The sequence below is a fragment of the Podarcis raffonei genome, chromosome 8 (genome assembly GCF_027172205.1).
Source record: "Podarcis raffonei isolate rPodRaf1 chromosome 8, rPodRaf1.pri, whole genome shotgun sequence".
Taxonomy (NCBI): Eukaryota; Metazoa; Chordata; class Lepidosauria; order Squamata; family Lacertidae; genus Podarcis; species Podarcis raffonei.
In genome coordinates, this window is record NC_070609.1 from 28557862 (window position 1) to 28571084 (window position 13223).

Consider the following 13223-nt stretch of genomic DNA (forward strand, 5'->3'; position numbering starts at 1 on the left):
ATTTCGTTCAGGAGCCTGAAGAAGTTCCTTGCAGTAAAAATGGAAATGGAAGACTTTCCATGTGATGCAAAATTACCTTATCTGCTGTTATAGCAACGACCCATTTTAACAGAAGCAACATATAATTTAATCATCCATGATGTTTACCAGATTGTTTCCTGTGTTTACTTTGGTTCAGGCCCCATCTGTTCCATTATAGATCCCTTCTGATATCAGGAATCACAAGACAGAGAAACCAGTAGGAGAACACTTCAGTCTCCCAGGACATTCTATACAAGATCTCAAAGTAGCTATCTTATTACAAAAGAATTTCAGAAATAGACTGGAAAGAGAAGTTGCTGAATTGCAACTTATTACCAAACTTAAAACCATGGAGAGACCTGGTCTGAATAGAGACATTGGATTCTTATCTCAATATATATGATAAAGCTATTTGTAGCCATCTCTCCCCTTGCTTTTTCCTGTAAGACCAATTGCAGTCGTTAAGAGTCGTCAACAGGTTTACCACACCTATCAGCCAATCAACCATTCCCACCACCCTTCTGAGTAATACCCATCCCCACGCTCTCACCATATATAAGAGTCTGGTGACTTCTCTTTCAGTGTATCTGAAGAAGTGTGCATGCACATGAAAACTCAGACCAATAACTAACTTAGCTGATCTCTAAGGTGCTACTTGAAGGATTTTTTTTAAATTTTGTTTCAATTATGGATCCCTGTAACCCACTGGGATTTTCCTTTGGTGGTATATAGGAGATTTTCCTCTACAGCTATGAAGCTGAGACAGTGAGATCTGCCAGTGACCTCTAAGCACATTGTGGAGACATAGGGCCTCTCTCTTGGGCAGCCTCCTGGTGCTGTCCAAATGTTCTGGACTACAGCTCCCATGATCCCTGGGCATTGGCCATGCTATCTGGAGCTGATGGGAGTTGTAGTCCAAAGTATCTGAAGGGCACCTAATTGGGGGAAAGTTGCTCTAGATATCTAATGTGAGTTAGCAGACCTGCTGCCTTCCTAGAGTGCCTACCTTCACTTATGCTCTGCTTGTATACTTCAAAATAAACCAAACAATGCAGAACCCTCCAAGGCTTTAGCACCCTCTCATCCAAAGGAAACCCACCAGAACTGCTTCTGGAATTCTTCAATGTTGATACGAGCATAGGAAGCTGCCTTATTTCAAGTCAGCCCATGGAGGCATCTAGCTCAGGATTGTTGCTGCACAAACTGTTAGCAGCTCTCCTAGGTTTCAGACAGAGACTGGTCTTTCCCAGCCCTACCTAGAGAAACCAGAGATTGAACCTAGTCCTTTTGCATGCAAAACTACTGAGCTATGACCCTGGGGGAAATGGGGGATGTGAACACTGCTTTGGAGGATCTGCTGATCAGCTCCTGGGCATTATTATTTAGACTCTGAGAACTGAAATACAATTCTATAAACCAGGAACTGGGAACCTATGGCCCTCCAGATGTTGTTGGATTCCAACTCCAGTCATCCCTTACCATTGGTTGTGCTCACTGATGATGACCAATGACTTCTGAAGGGCCACAGATTGTTCATCCCAGCTATAAGTATATATAATGCCATACCGACAAAAGAAGAATGGTGGACGAAATTAATGGACTATGCAGAATTGGACAAAATGACAGGAAGGATTCGAAACCTGAGGGACCAGAGATTTACAGAAGACTGGAAGAAGTATATGAATTATTTGAAGAGCAACTGTAACCAACAAATTACGCTAGTAGGACTACAAGAAGTTTTGTAAGGAGAAATATACAAAGTGTTACCAAGTAGAGAAAGATAGAGATATTGGTTATGAGTTTGAAATGTAATAGGGAAAATAAGAAAATGAGAAATGCATATTAAGAGATTAGATTGGAAAATTTTCAGACAGGACTGATGGAAGTCAAAAAATTGAATAAGATGTAAAAGTATGTTTAAAATGATATGTTAAAAAACTAATAAAAATTTATAAAAATAAAATAAAAATAAGTATATATAATGCCTATCTCATCAATTCCCTTCCTCTCTTTGTTTTGGTAGAATATTATGGAAAGGAGTCTGGATTTGACTCAGAGATATATAAAAGTAAGTACAAAACTGTAGTTATTTTGTGGTTTTCTCTTTATTTTTTTAGCCTGGCACATGACTTCATAGTACAGTTTGGGGCCATTTTGTGGCCCAAATGATGAGGTGGGAATACTGGGGAGAAAGCAGTAGCATAGGTAGCCAGGGGTGGAGGGGGGGCACCCATAGGGCGTCATGGGGCTCTGTAGGGCAGCACGGGGGTCTGCAGTGTTTTACGTTGGCTGCTGTGTGTCGGGGGAGTTTGCAGACACCACTGCAGTTCCTCAGGGGGCTCAACAACTTCAATTTCCCCCAAAAAGCTCAATATCTTTGGTCCACCCCAGGTGCTGGCAGGGGTTGCTGTGCCACTGGAATAATGTCTAAATGGTGACTGGGAAGCAGGTCTATGTCTATTCTGTGGAGAGAGAGAAAGGATCCTGTTCCAAATAAACCTTACTCCAGGGGTTGCCAACCTTTCAGGGCCCGTGGGCGCAGTTGGAATTTTGAGAAAGTGTTGTGAGCACCAGTCACAAAATGGCTGCCGCAGGATTTGTGGCACAACACATTTGCTCACGGAGAGAACCTCTTTGTACTTGTTCAGAATGGAAGAAGGAGGGTAGGTGCAAGCAAATCAGGATGAATGCTAGAAGCTACATAACCTCCCTCAAACATAGCAGAATGAATGTTCAATAAAGACTGTACACTATATAAACTCCAAGTACTGTAAGCGTTTTTGTAAGCAAATCAGGATAAATGCTCAATAAACAAGTTGCCTGGAGGAGCCCTACAGTGGGTTTAAAAAAAGCATAGATATGATTGGAGGAGGGGGTTGTATAGATGCCCAATGAAAAGAATGAATGAGTCAAACACAGCTGTTCCACACTTTCCTTAAACTGGATGCAAAGAGCAGAGAATAGCTCCATGCACTGTCTTCTGCTTGTGAGCTTGGCTGTTTGTGGCAACCGAAAGCTGCAGATGTCTAGAGAGTTCTAGAGAAATGGAAAACCAGAGCAGAAATTGTTACAATTCACATGTTCATTAGAAGTCCCGAATGGAAATGGTTGGGGTTTTTGATCTGCAAATGTTATGTAAACAATTAGTTGTTTTCTGCTTTATGTTTTACATTTCCCTTCCTCTGAAATACATTTTTATTAATTAATTGCATCATTAATCACATTAGTTTTGGCCATAGGAGACAGCGAGATGAGCAAAGTTAGGTTTTAGCAGAAGCTGAACTGTAGCTGAATGGAAATAGCACTGATTGTGATGAACAGATTGTCGAATCATAGAATTGTAGAGTTGGGAGGGACCCCAAGGGTCATCTAGTCCAACCCCCTGCAATGCAGGAATCATGCCTACAGCTGTCCCTGGGTGGCTCAAACCACCAACCTTTTGGTTAGCAGCCAGATGCACTGGATGGAAATCACTATCTCCTTACATCTGTCAAGGCCAGGTGCTCTTACCTCACCTCATCTTCTCTTTTTAGAGTCACTCAGGGACCTGGAAGCTGACTTTGCTAGCACTTTGAGGCCTGTCTTTTCCAGAGAAAAGGAGCCCTTCACTCTTCGCTGCACTTTTACTTCAGACTTGCAGGAATACCAACGAGACATCCGCTGGTTCAGAGATGGTCTGTATTTGTAAACCCCCACCCCCCCAAAAAACCCCACCATCCATGACTATTGCCATTTGACAAGTATTAAGAAAATCCTGGCCCAAGACATTTTGTTGTCTGAAGTGGGGCCCCAATACAGCCAACACTTCAGACCAGGGTTGGAATACCTTTTTCAGCCTGAGGGCCACATTCCCTTACAGGGAACTTTTGGGGGGCCACATGGCTCCTGATGCTACATACCTGGTTCCTGGTACTAATTACAGGGAAATTTCTCTTTGGGGAAAGGGGGGAAAGGCACCTGGCTTCTCCCAAATGAATACTGGAAGAAGAGATTAAATGAATCTGGGGACGAAATTCTTAAGCAAATTATCCAAGATTGAGTGTTTATGCAAGAATACCCTCTGCATTTAATTTTCCATTAACATTCCCAAATAGGGCTGGAATTATAATTTCACATTTTGAAATTTTGCTACGTTTTAGCTCTGGTAGGAAGCCACCGACCAGGTAAATCCTCAGTTACCATCTTTCTCTTGCGCTCAGGTGAGTTGCTGAGAGATTCTGATCGCCGGCAAATAAAGTGTGAGGCCCAGGAGGCTTCCCTGACAGTCTCTTGCGCTTACAAAGAAGATGAAGGGTTTTACAGCATCCGCATACCGACACATGATGGGTACAACGAGCAAAGAGCTTATGTGTTTGTTAGGGGTAGGTGCACTTGTTTGCTGCTGTTTGGTGATGGCATTGTTGTATAGTTGTAATTTACAAAGGCCCTAAAATGTCAATGGTCTGTATGGAACTAAAAAGAACGTAGGTCCTGCTTAGAGCCTTACAGTCTTTAGGGAGAAAGCAAAAGCAAAACCACAGGTCAGTGGCGAGGAACCTCTTGCCTACAGGCTTAGGTCCACCAGGTCTTCCCATTTAGCCCATGAGGCTGTTTTGGCAAAGCCACATGCACCAGCCCTACACCTGATGCCATTGAGAAGGTCAAGTGCACGGCAGGTAAAGATGCATCTGGGCTGAAAGAGGGTTCGCAAGTGCCAGCCGCCAGCTGATCAGTGGCACCTTCACAGCTCCTTGCATCATGCTTAGTGAGTGCCAACAATTAGCTGATTGTCAGGGCTTGCAAAGAAGAGTTTGGATTTGATATCCCGCTTTATCACTACCCGAAGGAGTCTCAAAGCGGCTAACATTCTCCTTTCCATTCCTCATCCACAATAAACACTCTGTGAGGTGAGTGGGGCTGAGAGACTTCAGAGAAGTGTGACTGGCCCAAGGTCACCCAGCAGCTGCATGTGGAGGAGCAGGAACGCGAACCCGGTTCACCAGATTACGAGTCTACCGCTCTTAACCACTACACCACACTGGCTCTCTGTGCATACTGCTTTGCAAGCCCTTCTGATCAGCTGATTGCCAGAGCTTCCCGACAACCAACTAATTGTCAGGGTTTACAGAGTGTTGTGCAAAAATGAGTCACCTGTTGTCATTGTGAGATCGAGTGAATGATCCCACCTACCTTTCAAGCTTGACCTGTGGGTAAGTGGAGGAAGATAAAGATCCAGTCCCCAGGTCGGATTCAGTTCCACATTCAGTTCCACCTGGATTCAGTTCCACCTGCTATAGGCAAATTTTGTACAGTGGCTTCTCTAAAATTTGACCATGCTTTCAAGGGCCAGGAGATAAACTTGGGAGCCATTCTAGCTTATGGGCCAACCTGACCTACAGGAAACCATCTAAGCATGGCTTTTTCTTATCTTTAGATGCTGAGGCTGAAACTGCTGGAGCTCCTGGGTCACCCCTCAGCGTGCAATGCCATGACGTGAATAGAAACAGTCTCATACTTTCCTGGATTACTCCCAGTGATAATGGTGGAAGTCCTGTCATCGGCTATTACATTGAGAGGTCTGTCCTCAGAAGCCACAGATCTGTTATCTCTTTCTTTCCCAGATCATGTTGCACCCAAACTGTAAGGTCCTTCTTTTTCCAGGTGTGAAGCAGGCACAGACGAATGGGTATTGTGCAATGATAAGCTCGTGAAAACCTGCAGATCTCCTGTTTTAGGCCTCACTGAAGGGAAGACATACCAGTTCCGAGTAAAGGCCGTCAACCGTGCAGGCATCAGTAACCCATCGAAGGCCAGCGACCCAGTGACAATGATAGACCCAAATGACAGCAAAAGAGTGCTAAGTACATTGAGTTTTTAATTGCTCCAAGACAATTGCTATTTTCTTAACATCCAAGGCAGCCTCCAAGATCATAAAACCCACCAGTAATCCCAAATAAAAGAATTTTAATGTTCAAAACACAGAACAATTACCCTGTGTCAGCAGACTTTAAGAGCAATAGATCTGTGCAGGACCACTCAGAGTAATTTCACATGTCCTATCAAAAGTGGCTGGTGGGGGCAGTCATCGTCCCCCCAAGAATGCCCTGGGCAATGGCACTATGTCACAACAGAGCATCATTCCCAGTGATCCATTCTGGAAGACATATGGGAATATCACTGGTCTGCTTTGAAAGCAGCTCAGCAACATCGTTTCCCCCCTTGTTTATGAAACAGAGAAGACAAAATCCTCTTCTACTTCTCTTCCACCTCATCTTATTTGTAAGCCCCCCTGTCAAAAATTAACACATTTTAAACAACTCCCTAAGATTATTGCCATACCCCAAAAGTGACCAGGAAAAAAATCTAGGCTGATTATTCTGGCCCAGCCTAAAACAAGAAGAACAAAAAGACTAGCAACTGCAACACTTTGCATACAAGAGTCCACTGTAGTTCAAAATGGTGACAGTAAGGAAAGGGGGGACTTCTCCCAACTTTAAGGTCCCTTAAACCAAGGGTATCCAAAGTGGTACCCTCCAGGTGTTGTTGGACTTCACTTCCCATCATCCCTGCCCAGTGACCATGGTGGCTGAGGCTGATGGGAGCTGGAGCCCACCAAAATCTGGAGGGTGCCATGTTGACTATCCCTGAAGAATTCTGCCCCCTTGCAGTTTAGAGGACCCCAGGAGAGCAGAATTGGTCTTTGAGGATGCTCTCATCAGGCATGTATCTTCTGAACCCTGTTCCCTATTCCTCACCATGTAGGCTCCCACACCCACCAATTTAGCCTAGGAGAAGCTTAACACAAGTCTGCATGATTGTTTTGGAAGCTGAAGGAGCAAGGGCACAAGCTTCAGCCTTCTAGCTTCTATACCAGAGCTTTCCAAACTGTGTGTCACGACACATTAGTGTGTCAGCTGCAGTGTGTAGGTGTGTCACATGAATGCTCCCCACACTCATCCCAGGGCTGGAAAGGGGTTAGTTCAACCTCCGGTTTGCTAGTAAAGCTGAACTACTGTGTTGCAAAATGATGCAAAATTGAATTACTGTGTCATGAAATGATGCATGTCTAAAAAGTGTGTCACCGTCATGAAACGTTTGGAAAGCTCTGTTCTATACCATCATTGGATGGTTGCTTAAGATCTTTGGGACTAACTCATCCACTGTGCTCAAGAGTAACCCCCGCTATGGATTTAAGGCCACTAAGAGAGGTGCAAGCTCACATATATGTTGTTTGGCCATAATGGGGGCTGGTCAGTTCCCAGCCACAGCCCCCTAGTCAAGCCAGGTAGCATCCTGGCCATTCCCTGCCCCCAAACGCAATTTGTAAATCTTTTCATGATTCCCCACTTGTCCCCATCTCTTTCTCTTTCCCTCTCTGCTCCCTGTCTAGATATCCCTTATGATGATGGATTTAGGACAATTACAGTTTCCAAAGATGAACTGGAACGTAAGTTCACATGTGACCTTTGTCCTTTCCCCCACCAATGATTAATGTCGTGCCTGAGAACTTTTTTATATAACTAATAATCACTTAGGAGTTTAGCAGACTAGAAATGCCCAAATAACTATATTTTGCTCAAAATGGAAGTGGCTCTGAATGGGCATTTCTGTTAAACAAGGGGGTTTTCCAAAAACATTTATGTAATGGGAATTGGGGGTTGCTCGTGCGTAAGTTGCAGCCACTCTCGGCGAGGTTGCCTGGATAAACCTTTCCCTGGCTGGACAGTCCTGATTCCGCGTCTGTCTCAGTCACTGGCAGAATCCGTCAGTGGGCGTTTCCTGAACTTCTTCCAACATAAAAGTTCCTTGACGGATAGTCTCCGCCTAGCCTCCCTGTGCGGAAGTCTTCTGCGCAGGGTGGGTGTGGGCAGTGGAGGACCCGTGCTCTCCCCGCTGGTCTCTGGCGAAGAGTCCTGGAGCCATCTCTCCGAAGCCCGCCTCTGCCCGCCTTTCTCCCTGGTGTAACGCTGATTTCCTTCCCCGGCCGCTGAGTCCCCTCTTTCCCTGCTGGGACCTTCTCCGGCATCGCTTGGGAGCCCTTCCTCCACTGCTGGCTGCGATGGCAGTTCCCTGACAATTTACTTCCCTTGATTTCTCTGTACTTTAAATACCTGAGGAGCCCTAGTTCCTAGAAGTGGGGTGTGTGGTTGGGTGACACTGCAGAGCTGCCCTCCCAACACCACCATCGCTGTTGCTTAACTGGATGGTACTGGAGGGGGGAGGGGGCTGCATGAATGCACTTAGGGCCAGCCCATGCATGAGGCGCAGTGAGACAGTTGCCTCAGGCAGGAGATGCGGGCTTTAAGAAGTGTGCCACTCACTGTCTCCTGCCACCTCCACCACCCGCCACCTTCTTTTACTCCCTCATCGCATTCAGCGCACTGGGGCTGCCCTAGTCCACCTCCAGGCACCTGAGGAGGGAGCGCAGAGAAGGAGATAGTGACGGGGCGCTGCAGAGAAGGAGGAGAACATTTTCATTTTTTGCCTCAAGAGGCAAAACCCCCTGGGCTGGCCCTGGATGCAGAGATTAACCACTGTCCTATCCCATCCATGTCTAGCAGCAATGCTGGCGGCAGAGTTGAGGTACCAAACATTGGGCGTTTCAGGAGAATGAAAATTATATCCATGGGGTCTGATGGAAGGATCTGTCGATTTCATTTCTGCAAGTCTCTCATTTTTCTTCAATTCAGTTCCGCAAGTTTCTGCAGCAATTGCCAAGGGTGTTTGTTTTCGTTTTCTGAATTTGCAGGTTTTCCTGAAAAAATCTCCAGGATTTTAGTTTTAAATTTCACCTATCTGCAGTTTTGACTGATGTGCACACTTTTGCAAGCAACTCCTCATATAATGCATTTTCACCAATTTCCCCCTAATATGTGCATTTTTGCAAATATTTGGTTGGAGAATTCTATTGCAAAGTTCAGATAAGTGTTTTTTGAAATCTGGCTGTGTTTCAGTTCTGGTAATGTTTCAGAAATGCGAATTTGATAAATTTGGCTTCAAACATGAATTTCTAGTTGTACTTCTCATCAGCTATTTTGGGGGCTGCTCCATCTGGTGACTTTTATCCATCTGGCTGTTAATTGGTCTTCCTTGCAAACCCTTTTCTATTCCAAATTAAATTGCTGAAATGTTAGCTTGTTGTTTTTCTCCCACAGCCAAGATCAAAGTCCCTTTGCCACCCACCAATGTTCATGCCAGTGAGATCAGGGAAGAATATGTTGTCCTCTCTTGGGATGAACCAGACCCTAGAGGCAAAGAGCCACTGAGTTACTATGTTGAAAAGGTAAGGAAAGGGCACAGAGAACATACAAGAGGCACCATCTGTTAGTTGCTAAGGATGCTGGAGAAGTCCATCGGAAATGGGAGTAGAAATTGCCGATGTTCCCTAATTCATCCCATGTCTGGAACGAAAACCAACCCAGGGAATGCAATCAGTAGCACTGCTCTTGCGTTTTTCAGTCTCAAACAATACCTAACAATACATTATTTATGACTCCGCTGTCGACCCACAATGTGTATTGCATTTCCTTTGCGCTATAATGAATGATGTGCAATAATGTAATGGTAAAGTGATTAATTAATTGTTTGATTGATTGCATAACCTTTCACCACAGTGGACAGCAAGATGTCATTTTTGTTGGAAGTTGAACTGCAGCAGAATGGAAACGGTGTTGCATCTTGGCAAATACGGGACAGAACTGAAGTCAGTGCCGTCCTACATTCCTGTTAGTTGCTTCAAAGATCTTGTAAAGATCCCGCTATATTTTTGCCCCGGCTTTTCCCTGAGCTATAGGATTTGACTCTGTTATTTCTGTATTTCTCTCTTAACTGTTCCTGTTTTCATAATGTTCTTTTACTGTTTTGATTATAGTGCTACTTTTGTATTCCACTGTGGATTTTAAAAAAACAAAACAAACAATAAATGGCCTAGAATGGCTTTTCAATTAATTAATAAAATTAATTAGAAATGGGCAAGGGCTTCCAAGTGTGCCATGGATTAACTCAGAAATTATTCAAATTGTTCAATTCCCCGAATTGCAAGGACTTGGGTAATTTTTCCAAGCTACTCTCTCATCTCCTTAGACGCCTTTGACTGGACTTAACCATCCAGGGATCCTTTACCTTATTTATATGTCACTCTGTTGTGCTGAGTGCAAAAGTAGCAGCTTTTATGATACCTGCAGCTTCCCAGAGGCATCTGGTTGGCCACTGTGAGAACAGGACTAGATGGGCCTTTTAATCTGATCCAGCTCCAAGTGCTCCAAGTCAGTCATAGAGCAGCTGTTTTCCATGCAAAAGGTCACAGGTTCAATCCCCAAGCACTCCCAGGTAGGACTGAGGATATCCCGTGCCTAAAACTGCTGCCAGTCAGTGTGGACAATGCTGAGCTAGATCAGGGATCAGCAAACTTTTTCAGCGGGGGGCCAGTCCACTGTCCCTCAGACCTTGTGGGGGGCCAGACTAAATTTCGGACCCAAGTACCTAAAAGAGCACCTTCCCCAGTCTCAACCATCTTGGATCCTACAGTCAGCAGGAGAGGCTTTGTTAGTGGTCCCACCACTGGAGGCTGCCCTGTTGGCATTGTATAATAATAATAATAATAATAATAATAATAATAATAATAATGCCCCGCCCATCTGGCTGGGTTTCCCCAATACTCTGGGTGGCTTACAGCATATCTGAAAACATAACATCCAGCATTACAGGGCTGCCTTCAGATGTCTAATGCACTAATGCACAAAGCATGGGAAATAAACAAGATGAGCTTGAGCTCTTGGTACAGCAAACTAAATATGACATAATAGGCATCACTGAAACCTGGTGGGATAAGTCCCACGATTGGAATGTAATAATGGAGGGATACAATCTATTTCAGAGAAACAGACCAGACAAGAAAGGAGGAGGAGTGGCGTTATATGTCAGGGATGTGTATACCTGTGAAGAGATCCAAGATTTAGAACCTCAAAGCCAAAGTGAGAGCGTTTGGGTCAAAATTAAGGGAGAGAAGAATAACAGTGACCTCATTGTGGGAGTTTACTATAGATCCCCAAGCCAAACAGAGGACATAGATGATGCCTTCCTGGAACAGATGGCCAAGCATGCAAAAGGAAGGGAGATAGTAGTAATGGGGGACTTCAATTACCCGGATATTTGTTGGATGTCAAACTCAGCCAAGAGCATAAGGTCAAACAGATTCCTCACTGGCCTTGCAGACAACTTCATTGTCCAGAAAGTGGGAGAAGCAACAAGAGGAACTTCCGGGTTAGCGCCATCGACTAATGGCGGATTCCCTCTGAGCTCCGGAGGGAATCGGCTCTGCAGGATTTGGGTCTTGCCGCTGCGGCAACGCGGGGACCCTCAGAAATCACAGGCGCTGAAGCCTGTGAACCTGGTGACTCGGCGGGCACCATTTGCGCCCCCCCGACCCGCGAAGGAGCCTTTTTAAAGGCTTCGGAACGGGGAACGGGGCGAGCGGCGCAGTGCTGAGAGTCGACTGCTTCTCCTGCGGAGTGAAGCCGCATGCCATGGTCGGAGAGCGCTGACTTCTTCTTGTGAACAATTGGACTTTAAAAGCAACAACCCGTGAGTAGTACGGAAATTGGATTTGCAAAGAAAATTTTTTTTTGAATTAGGCACGATCGGGGAAGGCGCAAACAGGAAGTCCGTCTCCCCGTCTTGTAAATAATTTAAAGCAAGGACTAGTTAACTAAGGTCGAGAGAACTACTTCTTCTTTATTGGGTAAAAGACATTAATTTCACGATTTGGCAGTATAAGTAATTTTACTGGAGGATAAGAGTTAATTTTGAGAGCTGAAGTGCCACTCCCCTGGACCCGGGAGTGATCCCCGAGAGAGCCTGTTGAGGAGATATAGAAGAGTTTGACAGCTGTCAAATTAGCTGTCAAGAAGGAAAAAGAGAACTTTGTTTCTGCTGTCTCTGCTGGATATATCTGTGACAATTTGGTTATATTTTGTTGAAAACAAGGAAGAACTGATACAAACTAACTTGATTTTTGGATTTGAACTGGAAGGAAGATTAAGTAACCAAAATCCCTCTAGAGGGGGTTTTGGGACATTACAAGAATGGCTGAAGGAGGAAAAATTCAAGCTAAATTGGACAGAGTTTTTCTTCTCTTGGGAAAGTTACAAGGCCAAATTGATGTTTTGGCTACCAATGTTGCAACTCTGGACTTAACAGTAAACAAATTCATTGAATTTGATAAGGATTTGACTCAGGAAGTTCATGCAGCTGGACAAGAAGAGAAACTTGAGAGATTTGAGAGTGTGGAGAAAGAGATATATGTTGTTTCTGAGGAAAAGGAAGGAGGAGATGTAATGTTGCAGATGACAAAGGAGAGCCAGAGGCCTGACATGATGGTTACAAAGGAAAATAAGTACTGGATGATGAAAATCTGGTCTGAATTGGAGATTGAAGAATGGAGAGATCTCCTTATGTGGAGATCTGAAGACCTATGGAGAAGCAACAAGAGGAACAGCCATTTTAGATCTGGTCCTAACCAATGTTGATGACCTGGTTAGTGGGGTAGAAGTGGAAGGATCATTAGGCGCGAGTGATCATGCTCTTCTGAAGTTTACTATACAGCGGAAAGGAGCAGCCAAGCATACTAGGACTCAATTTCTTGACTTTAAGAAAGCCGACTTCATAAAACTTAGGGAAGTGCTGGGTGAGATCCCATGGAGAGTAATACTAAAAGGAAAGGGAGTTCATGATGGCTGGGAGTTTGTTAAGAGGGAGATAGTAAAAGCACAACTTCAGGCAATACCAATGAGGCGGAAACATGGAAGGTGCCTAAAGAAGCCAGGGTGGCTATCTAAAGAACTTTTAACTGAGTTAAGATTAAAAAAGGATGTGTACAAAAAATGGAAAAGGGGGGAAACCACCAAAGAGGAATTCAAACAAATAGCCAGCACGTGTAGACACAAAGTCAGAAAAGCTAAAGCACAGAATGAACTCAGGCTTGCTAGAGAGGTTAAAAGCAACAAAAAAGGCTTTTATGGGTATGTTCGTAGCAAAAGGAAGAACAAAGAAACAGTGGGGTCACTCAGAGGAGAAGATGGTGAAATGCAAACAGGGGACACACACAGAAAGGGCTGAACTCCTCAATGCCTTCTTTGCCTCAGTCTTCTCTGATAAAGAAAACAATGCCCGACCTGAAGAATTTGGAGCAAATGATTCAGCAGAGGAAACACAGCCCAGAATAA

General features: G+C 44.5%; 1 protein-coding gene across 2 annotated transcripts in view; it reads left to right on the forward strand.

The window, feature by feature from the left end:
* MYOM3 (myomesin 3) overlaps window positions 1-13223 on the forward strand; it is a 42578-nt gene that overhangs the window by 6426 nt on the left and 22929 nt on the right. For both annotated transcript variants that reach the window (XM_053398785.1, XM_053398784.1), the window contains 7 exons: window positions 2045-2089; window positions 3555-3695; window positions 4221-4382; window positions 5435-5576; window positions 5662-5861; window positions 7391-7447; window positions 9156-9283. In XM_053398785.1, coding sequence (XP_053254760.1) covers window positions 2045-2089; window positions 3555-3695; window positions 4221-4382; window positions 5435-5576; window positions 5662-5861; window positions 7391-7447; window positions 9156-9283 — 875 coding nt within the window. The remainder of the gene's footprint in view (window positions 1-2044; window positions 2090-3554; window positions 3696-4220; window positions 4383-5434; window positions 5577-5661; window positions 5862-7390; window positions 7448-9155; window positions 9284-13223) is intronic.